Source organism: Rhinoderma darwinii, chromosome 9 (genome assembly GCF_050947455.1).
Source record: "Rhinoderma darwinii isolate aRhiDar2 chromosome 9, aRhiDar2.hap1, whole genome shotgun sequence".
Lineage (NCBI taxonomy): Eukaryota > Metazoa > Chordata > Amphibia > Anura > Rhinodermatidae > Rhinoderma > Rhinoderma darwinii.
In genome coordinates this window covers 68,512,244-68,531,002 of record NC_134695.1, presented here as the reverse complement: position 1 = coordinate 68,531,002, position 18,759 = coordinate 68,512,244, and the positions used below count along the sequence as shown (strand labels likewise).

The following is an 18,759-nucleotide window of genomic DNA, read 5'->3' as shown; positions in this document are numbered from 1 at the left end:
ATCAGCCACATCAGAAACAAATCACAGACTATCACAATACTGCTGCCTGTCTAAGTGATGGAATAAAAATAGTTACAACAAACCTGGCTCTGATTCTTACAAAATAATACACACATTAGGACTTGGACTAGAGTTGTGAATGGAGAAGTCATTCTTCAATTGAATTCCTGAGCACAATGCAGATAGGCTGCCGACCTCCAAATCTGTGCAAAATGGAAAGAACCTGGAACTTTGGGAAAATGAATAATCTGAATCAATGATTGGCATTAGTTCTGTAGGAACCCAACAAAATTAAAGTGTAGGCAAACTTAACAATTAAGCACCAGAAACCACAAACAGTTAACTGTAGCTTTACATGTGACTAAAAACACCAATGCACTCAAACCAAATTAAATAATTTGTTTGGATCTGTAAAGACTAAAACACAGCCAATAAAATGGTCATGACTGAATGCATTGAAATTGGCCACTTTCCCAATGAAACACACAAAACACTATCTGCTTCATAATACACAGCTTCTACTTGTGTTGAAATCACATCTAAGCAGCGAGACACAAGTGGGTGCCTGGACATGCCCTGGTGGTCTCAAAAATCCAGACCTTAAAGCTGCAAGTGACTAACAGATTGATCCATGATCCCCTAATGGTCCTCATCAGTGCTATAGGGCTCAAGCCACACAAAGGCTCAAAACATTCAAACTCCAACCAAATTCACTTTACACAACACAAGCGTCCCACTCACCAATAAGCTGGATACTGAAATAACAGCCCTCGGTCAGCAGCGTCCATCGGATGATCACCTTTTCTACCGTGTACAGAGAGTTCCAGATTATTAAGGAGATACCTGGGGGCAAAAACACAAGCCAATTAAAAAGGGGGCAGCAACTAAAAATGACTCACCAGTAATAGAGGTTAGACATTGGTTATGATGACTCACTGAACAGCGCTCCGCCATAGAGACGTGTGGAAATCTTACTGCTCACCGTGCCCTGGTCAAAGACAACTTCATACAGCTGATCGGGGAAGGTGAGAGCCTGCAGGTGGGTGAGAAGGTAAATACAGACAAGGGGGTGTTAATATTTTTGCAACCATACAAGCTTTGGCCTGTACATGTCACAATGAACCACAATTCTAACAAGCAAAACACAACTCAATGTCTTACTATAGAAGAGGGGCAGAGCGGAACAAAACCAACAAGTTCACAGTATAGCAGATAAGTGGCGCTGTTCAACTCACACTACAAAATAGATTCACTGTCACAAGTAAAAATCACAACACCAGTAAGTAAACCTCGGTATCTACACTGGAAAGATCCAAAACACAGGGTTGGGGAGATACAGCAGTCAAACTAGTTGCAGACAGCAAAACAAGATTTACACAATGACTAATCTGCAAACATTTACAAACAGTGTTTCCATTTCCAAAATTTTTCTTTACATCACAAGACTAAGGGTATGTTCACACGTAGTCAACAAAAACATCTGAAAATCCAGAGCTTTCAAGGGAAACCAGACCCTGCTTTTCAGATGTTTTTTTACCAACTCGCATTTTTCGCTGCGTTTTCACGCCGTTTTCATTGGAGTCTGAGAAAACAGCTCCAAAAACGTCCAAAGAAGTGTCCTGCACTTCTTTTTACGAGGCGTAATTTTACGCGTCGTAATTGCCGTACGACGCGTAAAATTATGCGTCGTGTGGACAATACAGCGTTCTACCCATAGAAAGTAATGGGCAGATGTTTGACGACGTATTTCCAGACGTAAAACGAGGCAAAATACGCCTCGTATACGTCTGAAATTTGGCCGTGTGAACATACCCTAAAGTCTGTACCGGTTATTAGAGGAGGGTTTGCTAGAATCTGTTCACACACTTACTAAAAACAAAAATACAAATACAAAGCTGGTTTCAGAAAAAAACCTCAGAAATATACAGGAAAACCAGTCTTCAATGTACAATCACACAGTTTATTTTTAGGGGTTTCATAAAAGTGTAAAAATAATCAAAATGCTGATTCTCATTGATTTCAATGGCCAGATGAATATAGATCAAAAACGCATTTTAAAAATGGAAGTTGAAGGAGAGGTTGGATGGGTATGTTCAAGTTTCCAATCCCCTCAGCTATACAGCCGGGACTCGCAATAGTTTATTTCAATGTTTCACTGCAGGAAAAAGTAGGAGAACAAGAAACTAAGGGTACGTTCACACGCAATTTTCAGACAGAATTCGGCTGGTTTACACCTCAAATATCACCAAAAAAGCACCCCTAATCCGACAAACATCTGCCCATTGCTTTCAATGGGAATTACAATGTTCTTCTTTCACAAGCCAATATTGGACAAGTCGCTGTCCAAATACAACACCTAAAATGACAGCTCCTCATAATAAGTGCAGGACACTTCTTGAGACGTTTTGGGAGGCATTAATCATTGACTCCATGGAAAATCAGATCCAAAAACAGACATTTAAAAAAACGTGAAACAAAAAAAAAAAAAAAAAACAAAAAAAAAAACCACACAAAAAAAAAGGAAATACAGAGCCGTTTTCAGGCAGAACCAGCTCCAGATTGTCAGGCATTAGGAATCGCTGCATCTGAACTTACCCTTACCCTGCTGATGTATTCAGCTCACACAACATGGTCCAGACACGATACATTAAAACAAAACCACAATTGCCAGAACAGTTACCACATTCTTCATTTTTAAGCAAAAGCTAAAAACCACTAGTTTCCCTTTACTGACAGCAAGCAAAGATCTGGAAAATGAAGACAAATTAAAACTCAAGGACATTCCAAAATTGCAGAACTTTGCACCATACAACTCCAAATTAAAGTCAGCCGACAGCGCGCCGCACGTACAGTCTCCTCACGTCTAACAGTGGACTTACATTTAAAAAAGAGGAATTTCACCTTAAGCAACTTGTCTCGCAGCATCCGACCACCGGCCCCTCATTATCACACACGGCGAGTTTTGTCTGAAGAGTCTTTTAAGAAAACTGGTAAGTCATCTGGAGCCCAAACATTTAGAACACCCCGGACCAACTCAAGCAAGAAGATGGGCCAGATTTGAGGCGTAGACCGACACCTAAGGCGCAGCGCACGCACCGCAACTAGGATTGATGATTATTAATATCACAGGGACCGACAAAGAATTTTAGGCCTCAGAAACAAGACCGTCATTTCATTTGCAATTACAATTCCAGGATTGTAGAAAAAGTAACAAATAAAGCACATTCATTTCCATCACCCGCTGTCCTCACGCACTGACGTTTATCTGTAGCCAAAACCGTTACCAACATTAAGCGCTAGAGGACCACGCACACGACCACGGTTTCCACAGTCTGGGCATTTCCCAGAAACCAAACCGCTAAATAGGAATTCTAGGAGCCCCGACTGCAAAACCAAACCAGACTGCGCATACTCTGTCGTTTGCAATTTTCGGATTACAAAATTAACTGCGCAGCCGTCCATGCCTAATGCCTCATGCGCACAACCGGAGCTGTGTGCACGGTCCACGAGTGCCGCATGGACTAGCCGCAGAGTGTCATCCGCAAACACGTAACGTGGCCTTCAAACATGGACTGCAAATGCGGGCCAGCCAGTGAACGGACTGGAAACCAGTCATGTACATTGGCCCGTAAAATTGTGCCCTGGAATTGCAGCTCGTATGCTGACTCAAAAAGCTCAGCCGTGGACCAGAGACCTTCAGACTTGTCCCTTACCCAAAAAAAAAGTTCAGAAAAAAAAAAAAAAAAAAAAAAAAAAAAAAGGGAAAAAAACACTACAAAACAACATACACAACATTTTGGCCGTTTATACACCGTGCGACTATACTAATCAGCACAGCCTACAAATGCAGGTGACTCGGTGCCCCGCCCGTGCGGTACTTCCGGTACGTAAAAGCCGCACAGCCATGTGCCCATTTGCAGGCACAGCCAGCCACCACGCGCGCATGTTCGGGCCATGCTACCATACAAAACATGGGAGCACGGCCCGTAAAAAAGGATAGGACGCGTTCCATAATTGGAGGAACGCTTTGACGGCCAACACCTTCCCATAAACAAGGTGGTGCCCGTGCGCTAGAGCAGCCCATGGGACCGTCATTGCAGATGTTTGACGGTCGTGCGCGTGAGGCCTCGGTCCTTCATCGGCACCATAAAGTGTGCCCGTGGCTGCCGCAATGCCGAAAAACGAGTCCCTGACTAAAATGTCCATATATGGAGAGCGATTCAGAAGTTTCCCATTTAAGAGTCACCGGCCACAGCGCCGGGAATTCGGATTCAAAACTAGGGGGACTGCTCCAGTTGAAGTCACTGATGTGACTGTCCATACATATACAGTGAAGTTAGGGACTTTTCATGGAGCGGAATCCACGGCCACAGCTTCGGCAACGCTGTGGTCGGGGATTAGGGATTCCGCTACCTACGGGGTCCAAAAACAAACAGCCTCCTCCTCGCATGCACTTTGCACGGCGAGCCAACAAATGGCAGAAAGCACAGCCGTCACTCGGATCACATCATAGATCCCGTAGGAGACATCGTACCTTCTGGACTCTGGACTGTGTAATTTTGGCAAAGCAATTTAAGTGAGCAGATTTCAATCAAGGATCTGCTAGGTTTCCCCCCCCCCATCCAGAAAACCAGCGCCACTTATGTCCACTGGTTGTGACTGGCATTGCAGCTCTGCCCCATTCACGAAAACACCAAGACCAGCCAACACGAGTGGCGTGTTTATTGGGAGGGGAAAAACACAAAAACAAAAAAAAACACACACTTGGCAAATCCAGGACAGACACTTTAAGTACAGATATGAGCGACACATAATACATAACGTCGCGGACTTGTGATTCGAGAGAGAAACAGATGTCAGCCATATCGGGGGTCACCCACTTCGTTGCCTATGAAATTGCAGAATACAACAACTACAAGATCGGGAGACCCTCAAATACACGAGCACAACTCACCATTACAGCGATTCCGGTGAACATCACAGCAGAGAAGAACTGCCAAACCCTGAAATAAAAATAAGTTTAAAATTACTTGGAGGTCTCACCTCAAGCTATTAACCCCCCTCCCCTCCCCTCACTACATAACATTTTTTAAGACCAACATGGCAAAAGACGCAGAGTCACTTCTGACCACCAGGCGGCAGTATTGAGCTGCCAAAAGGAAAATATACATTCTGGACGAGCAGGCGCCATATTTAAATACCCTTTCACGACAAGAAGCTACAGATTAACAATGTTAAGGGGTTAATACGAATACACCCTGCTAGCACTATTCCAGAGGTCGGAACAAAAAAAAAAAAAAGAAGTGCAAGTGCTTCATAAACAAGACGTGCATTCTGAACACTATATATTTAAGTTTTAAACCTTTCCAGCTTTCACAGGGGTAGGAGGTACCAATTCCCTGCTTACTGTCGCATGAAAAACAAACAGAAATGTCTGCCTACAGCCACCACTAGGGGGCGCTCAGTGCATATGTATTTCTACTGCCACTACTGAACTAGATAAAAGCGGGAAAAAACCTCGAGGTAGTGAGCTCCCCCTATTGGCAGCTGCAGGAAACCTCGATGACTGTCAAGTAGCAGGAAAGGAGGGGTCTGGTGCAGGTGCCCCTTTTTCCCATAGGCCCCATATGCCTCCTACTATTATTTCAGGCCATGCATCACTTTTAGGTCCTGCAAATTACTTAGACAACAATCTTCTCTTTGATGCTGGAGATAAAGATAAGTGTGGAGCGCTTACATAACACATCAGAGCTTTTAAAGTGACTCCGATTGGATATAAATTGCATCTAGCTCACGTTTCCATAAATCCAAGCGCTACGCGAGACGTCCATCCTACAGATCTCTCCATCGCCTTTATATACTACTAAATGCTGCCTAGTTTATTCCTTATACACATCTCAGAGGGTTTGGTTGGTTTAGGAAAATTAGAAAAACCATTAACCAATTTAGGAGTTTGAGGGAAAGAGGGTGGTCCCATCAAGGTGCCTCATCTATGATCCAGATGGACTACAATGAACAGCTCTCTGGAGGACCGTGCATTACTCGAACGGCCCATTGTTTTTACTGAGAATTGTGTAATATTTAATGTATCCTGCAGGGGCACTGCAGGGGTATAAAACACTTGCTGCCAGATTACAGCTGATCGAGGGACCCATTTGACAAAAAAAAATAAAAATAAAGTCCAAGGGAAATCCCTTTAAGACTAAACATCACATTTGAAGAGCAGGTTCACTTTAAAACCCATTGTACAAAGCGCATATAAAAACGAGTCTCATACATTACATAACCGTGTTTAAAATTTCAACACCGCGCCGTCCCAGAAAGCAAATCAGAGCAAAATACGGCCAGACCCTGAACCAGCGAGGATGCTGGGAGTTTGGAGCTCAGATTTGCCAACAATATTGGGAGATCAATCATTAAGTCACCGGAATTGGATATTTTAGCGTATACAAGGGAAAGGGGATGTACATAGGAGGGGGGGGGGGGCAATGGCGAGCATCTTTGTAGGAGAGAAGGGACTCGAGGACTGGTCATATCCAGTGTGACAAAAACCAAAAACAAACATCTTACCTTAGACCTAGAGGTTCCCGTACTGCAAATTTTATTTCATTCCCTAGAACCTGGCTGATCTGAAGAGGAAACGCAAAGGGTTAAAAAAATTAAAAAAAAATCCTACTAATATAAAAACATACAAAGAGGGCTAGGTGGTCAATTGTTAGGGGGGCACTTGGCAGGAATGTCCCATTATCATAATCAGGTAATCCAGATTATCAAATACTTCAGACATTTTACCTTTGAAAACCAGAGAATACTTAAATCACCGCACTTAAGACGCTCGGCCGCCCGTGTCGGGGAATGCAGCCGGCGGGCGCTTTATCGAAATGCAAAGGAGTTTTATTTTGAGGCAGCAAATAAATACTTAATGCAGTAATGCCATGTCTGCCGGGGCACTTACAGGGATGGGGGGGGGGGGGTGGCGCCTGCACGCCTTAAGGGGTTAAGAAAAACGCCGGTGACTAGATTCATTTTGACAGCGTCTGAGGAAAGAGAGAGAAAAGGCATCGGTCGGCGAGAAGGGGGGGGGGGGGGGGACGACTTAACAGGAGACCGGCATCGGAGCAGAAAATCCTTCCTGCAGGGACGGTCCAGAGAGGGGAATGGGGTCTGGTGATGGACACAGAAGACTAATGTAAAGCAGGGGGTGAGGAGCCGGATATGGGTAGAAGAACCAACACCCAGGGCTGTGCCAAGTAGTAATGGTGGGAAACAGAATTAATAGAGAATCACTAAAGAATTGTTGCAAAAAGTGGCAGAATAAAGGGAAAGTTACCAAATCACGGGCAATTTGCTCATTTCTAGTCGCATGGCACGTCTGGTTAGGATCTATTACCAGATCATCATCATTAAAAATTCCTTCTTAAAACAGGTTGGCCACTACCAGACAACTGATCTCTCCACCAGATAGGTCATCAGTGAATGATCTGTGGGGGCCCGACACCCAGAACCCCGCATCAATCAGCCACCCGGCTCTGGTCACTGAACAGCGGCCGAGCTGTGGTATTCAAGTGACTAGGAGCAGTTCTGCAGTACGGCCAATGCGCTATGTACGGAGCCAACGGCTTCCAGCTCCGTAAACTAAATACTGTGCAGGGACATCCGGTGGCTGCCGGCGGACTGTCAGCTGATCGGTGCGAGGTCCAGGTGTTCAGCCCACACAGATCACATACTGATTACTTATCAGATCGGTCATCAGTTGGGCCCCTAATTACTCAGATCTCAGACACTGCTTAGAACTACTTTTTTTCTTTTGAGGTTTTCGTTTAATATGTTGCAACTTTTCGGATAGTAACGTACAGCGGAATCAGGACGAATACGCTGCGTAATACTACACTGCGCGCATCCATGGGGATTTGCATCGGAAAACCACCACTAAATTGTGGTGCCCTTTATTGGGCGGCACGTCCGCTGCGGATATCCCACAGCAATAACTAAAGATATCTATTTTTCTAACTTACCCACCTGTAGTCCTGCCAAAAAGTCAGAGTGTAGCCCACCCTCCTGTGAGGACACTGTAGACTATGCGATTGGCTGCAGTAGTCACATGGGATGAAACTGCCGGTCTGCGCTCAGGGGAGAAAAATCGCATCCCCACTGCAGGGGGGCAAGTAGGAGCTGGATGTATTTTACAAATTGCAATTTCACAGCAAAAACCGCAGATGACCGTGTTTGTGCCACAAAAGTCGCATTTGGTTGCGGGGATTACCACCACATTGAAAACCCGCAACAAAAGAGCAGCGGTTCCGCAGAATAAACGGACATGCTGCCGCGTGAAAGACCGCATGTCAGTTTATGAACTTTTTTCGCGGCTGATTTTTCCCACTGTGTGGGGCAGACATTTGTTCAAATCTCACGCACTCTGCTACTACTATATATCCGCAATAATATCCGTTGTGGAAGATCCAGTGTTACCGCCGGGTGTTCCTTTTTCTAGTGCATTGGAAGTGAAACCTGAAGGCTAGGATCTTAGGAAAACAAAAATGGGAGACGAGATCAATTACTGCGATCTACCACCCCCTGCTGGTAATGCCACGAATTAAAAGGGGTTTGACAGCAATGAGCGTTCTGTGAATGCTCGATTTTAGTCCTAAGAATTGCCCTGTATAAGAACAGCAGCGATCAGCAGATAAACGAGCAAACGTTTGATCATCTGCTGGTCGGATTGCTGAAAAAAAAAAAAAAGAAAAAAAAATCTTTGCCGCCAGCGCATCTGGGTGTAAGCGGGAAGAAGCGCTGCCGACTTGATAATGTATAGGGACGAGTGATCGGCGTCACGACCGCTCGCCCCATCCATAGCTCCGTGACACAGGAGCAAGCGAGCGCCGAGAAATCAGGTCTCATTGATCGGCCCTCGCTGCATTGGCCGAGTGTCAACCGGAGTAAATGGGCTTTGACCCCTTAAGGACACGGGCAATTTTAGCCTTGACAGAGCAATTTTTTTGACATTTCCCTCTTTGCATCCCGACGCTCATAATGCTTTTATTTTTTGTACGACGTAGTTGTATGAGACTGTTTTTTGTGGGACGAGTTGTACTTTATGTACATACCATTTTTTGGTACAAATACATTATCGTTTCATTTTTTAATTAGATTAAAATGCAGAAAAAAAAAAAAAAGCAGTTGTGCAGCAGTTTTAATATTTTTTTTTTTTACACCATACACCGATCATAATAAATAATGTTATACATTTGTTGTACAGGTTGTTACGGTCGTGGCGATACAAAATATGCATATATTATTTCATGTTTTGGGACTTATATTTTAAAAAGTTGATTATAAAAAATTTGTATTTTATTAACTTTTTTTTTTTTTTTTTACATTCATTTAACTTTTTTTTAATCCCATAAAGGGATTTATCATTTTGATTTTTGTTTTGTAACTGCAATGTACTGGCATAGATCTATATGCCAGTACATTAGCCTGTTACTGATTGTACACAGGCAGTTGTTAGGGCATACCTCAGTATGCCCTAACAGGAAATATGTTCAGACAGCCCTGGGGTCCTTCACTGGACCCTGGGCTGTCTGGCCATATGAGTTATGGGCTTCTATCGCGTCAGTTATTTTCTGTGACGCGATCAATGTGCAGTCCCCTCTCCTTGAACGCCGCGATCAGCTGTCATCGCGGCATTCAAAGGGTTAACGGCGGAGAGAAGAGGTTTCTCTTCGCTGTCAGAGCGGGGCCGTGGCTGTGGATTACAGCCGCTGCCCCGCTCTCGATCGCGCGCACAGACGTGCGCAGGGACGGCTGTCACACAGGACGAGTATGCTCGTCCTAATGCGCAAAGTGCTCGCCGCTCAGGACGAGAATACTCGTCCTGTGTCGGCAACCAGTTAAAACATAATCACTATTGTCAACCGAGTCAAGTACATAGTGATGTCACCCGTGTAGTGTAGGGAGCCACAGGAAGAAGCGCAAACTCCAAGAAAGTGTGGAGACTTGGCACCGATTTAAAACAAAAAAAAACAAAAAAACTACTTTTCCTGGTTTTATTACAATCAGTTAAAAGAACTTATTTGTTGCTCTATGGCTATGATCACACGGAGGTTGACGTTTTTGGACGCGGAAACCGCGCCGCAAAACTAGTCAAAAATGCCTCCCATTGATTTCTATGGGAGGCGGAGGCGTCTTTCTCCCGCAAGCGGTAAAACAGTCTCGCGGGAGAAAAAAGGGACATGCCCTATCTTTGGGCGTTTATGCCTCTGACCTCCCATTGACATTAAGGCTGTGTTCACACCGGCAAAAACTGCTAGACGGTTTTGGCACAGTGGTTTGACAAAAACTTGTCAAAACACTCGAGGCGTTTATTTCCTCTTTCTGACTCATTGAAATGGGGTTTTGGAGGCGGAAACAGCCTCAAGATGGGTCATGACGCTTCTTTTGTACTCGTGGTAAAATAATACTCGTCCAACTCCCATTGAAATCAATGGGAGGCATTTTCGGGCATTTTATGAGAAGTTTTGCGGCGCAGTTTCCGCGTCAAAAAACTCCATGTGAACAGGGCCTAATGGGAGGCAGAGAAAGAGTATTATGCCCACAGCACTCAATGGCCGCAGGCAAAACAATGCGAAAAATGTCTCGGCGTGCAGAGAGTAAAACCAAACTTCAAAACGGAATTTTGAAGCAGAAATTCCGCCTGCAAAAAAACTCCATGTGAACATAGCCTAAGAATCCGTTTTTGCCTATGCTCCCGGAAAGCTCCTGGACTCCCCAAATCAGAGAGTCTCCTGGGTGCCATGTCTTAACTAAATAATACCCTCTCCTGATTTCCACAGTTTACTCCCGAGTACCATCTGCCCCGGCATCAAGAAGTGGTCTGCAGCAGCACCCAGGAGTGAAAGGACTGAAGGGAAAAAAAAAAAAGCGCCATTTCTGCAGAATCTAGACTGGGTCTCTATTACTTTAGGGGTTTTGGTCTAGGTTACTATATTACTTTAGGGGACCTCAAAATGCAGTTATGCCCCTTTGACAAGGGTGAATGGTAATGCACAGTTGTCAATCAAGAAATTCCAGGAGCAATAACAGAGGAACCGGCGATAGAGTTTTAAGAAAACTTGGTCCAGAATTAGTATTTCATGGGGAAAGCGGATTTTTCTACCAGGAGAGGCGACGAGCCGTCTTGATTAGTCAGATCAAAAAACAATTACAAGTATTCATAGTAATAACCTCATGTTCAATGCAAATAAACAGAACCATACAGTTCCAGGCGGAGTTACCCTTGATTTTATAAGGTGTAAGCCCCAGTCGTAACAAATTTAATGGTTTCACTCATCGCTATGTATAAGGGCGTTGACAATTAGGTTTCTAAGGTGTCACAGGGGCGGAGCTCACTTTGGGTCATTGAAGGGGGCGAAGCCAGCCAAAGGTAATGTTACTTTGTAATTTTGGAAAGGAATCCATGACCTAAATTGCAACCTGAATTCACCTAGATCCCCATTTAAAAACAGAACAAGAGCACTCGCCTTAGACCTGTGCACCTCCCCGTCGTCATCCTCCCCTCCTACGCCGAGAATCTTGCGCGTCTTCAGCCGGCTCACAAGATCGGTCTGGCTGTGCTTTTTCATTAACGGTGGAGGCGATTTGGTGGCCATTGTGGAGCCTCCGTCTGCTCCTCTTCAACCAGAAGCAAATCCTGGACAATGCACAAGGTCACCGGAGGTCAGAGCTAGAATTAAAATATTAAAGTTGGATTAATAAAATAAAATGGCTAATTCCCAAAATTCAAACTTTGTGCTGCAGGCCGGATTAGCAGGACGTCCTGAGTATACATACAAATAGTCCATGGTGGATTAGGAAACATTTAGTTGACCTCTCCTCCCCTTAACGGCTAGCTGCCGAGTGGCCGCTAAACTGGGCAAGTAAAAATCATTTACACAAAAATAAGTCACCAATGATTAGGAATCTGACAATCCGGCACCCTCTGGAATGCAGGTTATTGGAATTTGAGTCTATACAGCTCACTTTGGGGGTATTAGCCGGCTTTTCCAGTCTCCTGAATGACAAATACACCAAGCTGTACAGTAATACATCCTCATTGCATAACATTTGCCATTCAGACTCGGGAAAAGCTGAGTGACAACCCTTGGCATGGTTCTATTCTTTACCAGAAACACAAAAAAAAAATAACACAATGGTGCAAATATTCAGCCCACCATCAGCAGGTTATCAGGGAACGACCAGATCAGAAGTTTGAATACTATGGGTCAAAATGGAAGGGCTTCTTCTCAGACACCACATGAGAAGATCGGACAAGCATATATATGTGTTCAGTAGCAGGACAGACCCAATATTTATCACAACTGAGGCTTTGTTACAATTGTATCCAGTCAATCCTCTGAGGTTAACAGCCTGGACTCCAGATTGATACATTGTAACAAAACAAATCAGGACAGGGTGGAGAATTGTTTTACCAAGGTGTCGATCTGACAGAGGATTGTGGAAACTGGAAACTGGTCACCCAGCTCCAAAACGCTAAAACTCCCTAACATGGTAGAAGATGTATCCCTGCATAATTAGGTAGAATAGCCATTCAGGAGTCTGGTAAAGTTGGATGATAAATGCTGTTGAAGCCGTTTTAACAGCTCTCCGAGACTCCACGATTCCAAGCCTGCGTAATGATACAGAAGCTTCAGATATAGGTTTCTATAACCAGACAGAATTGCCATTCAGGAGTCTGGGAAAGGTGGGTGATTAGTGAACTTAGTCTTGTAATTCTCATGTCTTTAGTCTACATGACGGGACTTTGAATTAGAAACGCATATAAAGGTAAAAGATGGCTGCCAGACCCTGGAGCGCGAAGCTGGTACCCTAGATACGGCGCAAAAGGAGGAGGCGGCACAGACTAGGACGAGAACCGAAAATTATTAACAAACAACGATTGGAGAAGGAGGTAATTACTTCTCTAGCTGAAGTACCAAACGACTGCCCACGTGGGCCAACCCCGGGCACAATGCACTCCTACAGAGGTCACAAGCTTAAGAGAATTCCACTTAAATATTACGACAGTTGACACGTTAACTGAAATGCCTTTACTCGGCCGAATCAAAAAAACATCACTTATTAGTCTAGTCACATCCAAAGCTGCATTCAAAATTATGCTGGTCTATTACTTGAGCGCAAAGGATTGTTAGGGTATGTTCACACTGCCTTTTTACGGACGTAATTCGGGTGTTTTTGCCCCGAATTACGTCTGAAAATAGCGCCTCAATAGCGCTGACAAACATCTGCCCATTGAAAGCAATGGGCAGACGTTTGTCTGTTCACACGAGGCGTATATTTACGCGCCGCTGTCAAATGACGGCGCGTAAATAGACGCCCGCGTCAAAGAAGTGACCTGTCACTTCTTTGGCCGTAATTGGAGCCGCTATTCATTGACTCCAATGAATAGCAGCGCTAATTACGCCCGTAATGGACGCGGCGTTCAAGCGCCTGCACATGCCGGTACGGCTGAAATTACGGGTATGTTTTCAGGCTGAAACATCCCCGTAATTTCAGCCGTAACAGACGCCCTCGTGTGAACATACCCTTAGACTGTAAATTTCAGTTCTGATTTTACATCACTATTCGTTCCAATTTACATTTTAAGTCGGTGCTTGAATAATCCAGGGTAACAATCTTTAATGCAGCTCTAGATATGACTGGAGTATCAAGTTCAGATTGACGAAACTAGATAGAACCAAAATGTCATAATCTTGGGGATTCTGAAATTTGAAGGGTCTCAAAAACGCCTATTTGAAAATAGCCCCATGTCAGACAATCAAAAAGTATTCAAAACTTAGCTGCGAGAATAGAGAAGTGAAAAACACAGCTAAACAAAAAACCAGTCCGCTATTACTTAAAACCACTGTTGATCCTGATCTTCCTAGTTCATGAATAGAATACCACAATTTCAGTTAAGACTGACACTTGATCATGAACACAGGAGCATAAAAATCAAAAACATAGGCCAATCAGAGTTAGTGGAAAGTTGGGTGACAACCCCTATGGTCACTCAGAATCCACTCCCTGTGTAAAAGATCTACAAAACTCAAAAATGCCTGAACACAATATAGACTATTTGTAGTGGAAATATTCACACATCCCTGTGTAGTTTAGTTCAACCATTTCATTAAATGCGTGCCCCCCCCCCCCCCCCGTGTTGCTGGTTTATTGCTACACGACACCTAATTACACACAAGAAAATAATGGACACGTGCGCCGCGTGCGTCCGGGAGACGCTTAATGTCTAATGAGTCGCCCTACAAAGCGGCAGCCTTTTTGGCCCTCAGAATAAACCGTATAATTCGGCTGCATGCCACAGCTCGCACACCCACACATAGCTGGGAGGCCAGTAGTTGGCATGGTTCCTCAGCAAAAGCACGCTGGCACTGGAGTCCGGTCGAGGGGATGTCAGTTTGTATCAATGCCCATTTAAGAAGAGCCAACAAATACTTAGTAACGCCGTCTGCCCACAGGACTCCCAGCAGTTTTATTCAAAGCTAGATTACAAAATGGGAAGAGAAAACAGTATTTTACCTCCTCTGTTTGCTGTCAGTGAATGAGAATATTCAGGTTTACGTGGACTCCTACTCACACCACTGACCGTTTGTACAATGTATTAGTTGAGGCAATCCAATGGGAGGTAAACACAGCAGCACGAGTCTCACGTCCTCCATGTCGGACACTTGGCGACACTTTACATGCGTTTAATACTCCACGCCAGGGAGATTGCATACAATTGTATCCAGTCTAGACAATCCTCTGTACTCCAGGCTGATAAAATGTAACAGTGCAGGGAAATTGTAAGAACCTATCAGGACAGAGGAGAGATTTGGGCCGCTGATGTGTTTAGCTCAAAATTTTCAAAACTGAACACAATTGTAGAACTAAAAAAAAAAAAAAAAAAAGTCTGGACAGGTTAACACGATCTGGATATAAAGAAGGTTTCCGCTCACTGAAAGCAAGCAGAGGCCTCAACCTATGTTAGAAACACGTGCAGAACTTTATGATACAATGCGGTAACTGAACATGCCAGAAGTTTGGATCGCTGGGGTCCGAGCACTAGGACCACCGGATTATTTGTTTGATACTTCCCTCAGAGCGGTGTACGGACTTGACGTGGCTCTGCTTGCCGAAGAAAGCCGATGGGTATTTCGGCAGCACATCGCTCCCGAGCACTTCGGCTGCTTCATTTTAACGATCGGTGGGAGACTCCCTGCTCAGACCCCAACCACCGATCAAAGCTTCGGACACGTAATACAATTTTAGTTTAAATGTGACACTTTAATAAACAACCAGAAAGTAGGAATTCAACCTGCCGGTAATTGTATTTCCAGGAATCCATCGTGACCCCACCACAAGAGGTTGCCCTATTGACATCTATAGGGACAGGAAAACAGGGGTTAAAAGGCACCTCCCACCACCCACTCGCCAGGGTTTTTCAATTACTACACCAGGATGGACATATCCCTACTTTATTTCTAAGGATAATAACGGACAGGTTACTTGCACAAATCAGAATTTCAATAAAAAGTGAGCGATTGTAAGGGTGCGATCGTGATGGATTCCTGGAAATATTACTGGTAGGTCTAATTCCTACTTTCCAGTACATCCCTCATGACAGCACCACAGGAAAAATACCAAATTATAATGCTCAGGGCAGGACTACGGATTGGAGGAGTTTCCGTCCAAAACTTAAATCCGTATCGGACAGAACATCGAGCTGATAAGGTTTGAAAAACGTATGATGGCCAAGTGGCGGCTCCGCAGGTTTGGTCCATAGAAACTTTTCTGCCCAGGATGCCAAAACTGCCCTCATTGAATGGGCTTTGATGCCTTGTGGGGCACATAGTCCCTGAGATGTTGTAGGCTTCTTGTACGGTAGTTTTGAGCCTCTATCCCCCAAACAGGACAAATAGATTTTTATCTCGTCTACAAGAGGTTCTATCCAGATACTGGAGAATTGTTCGCCTGACATCCAGGCAATGGATTTTTTCTTCTTGTTGATCTTTAGGATCTGGGCAAAAGGAAGGTAGAATTATCTCTTGGTCTCTATGGAAGGCAGTAGATACTTCCAGAATAAAGGAAGGATCTAGCTTTAGAATGAACTGGTTTAGGTAGAGTTCCATGACCGACAGATATTGGATTTCTCCAATCCTTCTTGCTGATATAATAGCGACTAAGAATGAAGCTTTTAGAGTTAAAAAAAAAATGCATATTAATCGTGTCGAGCGGCTCAAAGGGGGGGATTGCAAAGAGCCGTTAACACCACATTCACATCCCAGGTAGGTACTAATTTCTTAAGGGAAGGTTTCAATTTAGATTCTGATCCACCGATGTTCAGCTAAAGGAGTATCCAAAAATGTAAGGCTGAGATCTGCACTTTTAAAAAGTTACTAGGGCTAAGCCATTTTTTAGAATACGGATTGCAAGAAAACTAGGATTTTCACCATGTTGGGAAGAAAGGGGTCTGGTCCCTGATCTCCATACCGGGAACAGAATTTCTTCAAAAATTTGACATTAGATTTTCAAAGTAACTTCTTTATGGCTTAATAAGATAATTGAAATGACCAAGATCTGCCTTTCAGGATCCAGGCTGACAACTTCAGGAGCTTCTATTCCCTGAAAGAATAAGGGACCCTGAGAGAGAAGGTTCTTCTTGACTGGGAGCATGATGGGGTCTTCCAATGCCAGGTACTTTAGGATTGGAAACCAACTGCTTTTTTGCCAATAGGTAAGAATGATGAGAAGTTGAGACAATTCTTCCTGCATTTTTCTTAATACCATTGGTATTAGAGGAAATGGAGGAGAGGCATAGGCCAGATCCATGTCCCAGTGTTGGGATAATGCATCTACCCCCAACGGGTTGTCGGAGATTTAGGGAGAAGAAGGTCTCTACCTGGGAATTTTTCCTTGTGCCAAATAGATCTATTTGAGGATAACCCCAACTTCAGGTTAAGGACAGAAAAATTTCCCTGTTCAGGGACCATTCTCCGGGGTCTACTTTTTTGCCTGTCTTGGATCACCGACCCCCAGCCCTGGTTGCGGCCATCTGTGGTAATTACTACATAAGCAGAAGTTCCCCAGGGGACCCCCTTGCTTAGGTTGTTTGGGCAGAGCCACCAGTGGAGAGAAGAATTCACTATTTTGGAAATCTGAATTCTTGAATTCAAGGATTCCTGTTTTTCCATCCCACTGGGACAGGATCAGATCCTCTAAGGGTCTGGAGTGAAATTGACTCCATGGATTGGATGCAAGACATCAATCCCAACATCCGCATTGCTTCCGTAACGGAACAGGTGCTCTTTCCACAACATTTCCTCACTTCTGTCAGTAGAATTATTTGTTTCTCCCTTGGGAGGAAGGAAAGTTGAAGGGAGGCGTCTAACAGCACTCCTAGGAACATCTGTTTTTGGAGAGGAAGACTTGACTTCTCAAAGTTGATTATCCATCCCAACTCCTGTAGTAGGGAAAGAAACTAAGCGATGGCTGTTTAGGATAGATGGAGTAACTCCTGCCAGCAGGAAAGAGTCTAGATATGGGATAATCACTATGCTTTGACTTCTTAAGAATGCCATAATCTTTAGAAAAATTCTGGGGGCGGAGGAAATGCCAAAGGGGAGACAGACAAATTGGAAGTGGAGAACAGACTGTTCAGAATCATGAATCGGAGGAATCTCTGGTAAGCGGGGTGGAAAGGGACGTCATAGTACTGATCCTTTAAATCTAGCGTACGCATTGACGCTTCTTCCCTTATTAGAGGAATAGTCGATATGATACTCCATTTTGAACTTGATATTTCACCCATCTGTTCAGTAACTTCAGGTTGATTATCGTCCTTTAAGAACCGTTTGGTTGCTTGACCAAGAAGATTTTAGAAAAGTGGCCCCTGAATCATTCCTGGTGGGGAACTGGAGTAATGGCTTTTAATTGTAGCAGTTTCTGGATGTCCAGGATAAGGATTTGATGAAGATCTCTTGATCGGTACTTGATTAGAAAATTCTCTGGAGGAGAATTCTATTTTGTACCCTTCTATAATCTGTACAAGCCAAGGGTTCTGGGTTACTCTGGTCCAGTTGGAATAAAAATGTAGGAGTCTTCCCCCTACACTTGGAGTCATTGCTTTGAGGGCTGAAATGAGTAATTGGGGTTGAGACCTACGACCCCTTTTCCCTCTGTTGGCGAAAACTCAGAAACTGCTCTAGCAGCATTTGAAAGAGCCCCATTCCTGGCAGCAAATCTAATGGATTCAGCTGATGAGTCTACCAAGAATCCAGCTGCCGTTTTTAGTAAAGGTAGAGATTCTAATAGATCTCATCATTAAATGGGTCTCCAGTTGGTTTAACCATATAAACATTGATCCTGCTACAGATGTGGCCGCAATATTTGTAGAGATTAAAGCGGATGAAGATTCCCAAGCTCTTTTCAGCAGCCCGTCTGCCTTACGGTCCATGGGGTCCTTTTACAGAGGAATCTTTGAAGGGAACTACAGTTTTTTTGAGCAACCCAAGTTACTGGAACATCCACTTTTGGGATCTCAGCCCAAGGTTTTGTGTCTTCTGGATCAGAGAGAAGTTGGTTTTTACATTCTCTGGCGATGGAGTATTTTTTCGGAATCCTCCCATTCCATCGTTACCATTTTCCTGAGAGTTTTTTAGCGGAAAATGTTTCCCTCTGCCAAGCCCCTAAAAAAATAATAATTGTTGGGGGGTGTGTTTGTTGGGT

General features: G+C 44.1%; 1 protein-coding gene across 2 annotated transcripts in view; it reads right to left on the bottom strand.

The window, feature by feature from the left end:
- The window catches only part of TP53I11 (tumor protein p53 inducible protein 11), a 46,970-nt gene that overhangs the window by 5,716 nt on the left and 22,495 nt on the right, over window positions 1-18,759 (bottom strand). Inside the window, exons 2-7 of one of the 2 annotated variants that reach the window (XM_075838045.1) lie at window positions 11,520-11,722; window positions 6,571-6,629; window positions 4,955-5,003; window positions 937-1,033; window positions 742-843; window positions 115-229 (exon numbers count right to left, since the gene is read on the bottom strand). In XM_075838045.1, the coding sequence (XP_075694160.1) occupies window positions 156-229; window positions 742-843; window positions 937-1,033; window positions 4,955-5,003; window positions 6,571-6,629; window positions 11,520-11,648 (510 nt within the window). In that variant the 5' untranslated portion in view covers window positions 11,649-11,722 and the 3' untranslated portion in view covers window positions 115-155. The remainder of the gene's footprint in view (window positions 1-114; window positions 230-741; window positions 844-936; window positions 1,034-4,954; window positions 5,004-6,570; window positions 6,630-11,519; window positions 11,723-18,759) is intronic. The other variant, XM_075838044.1, reaches the window with a different exon arrangement.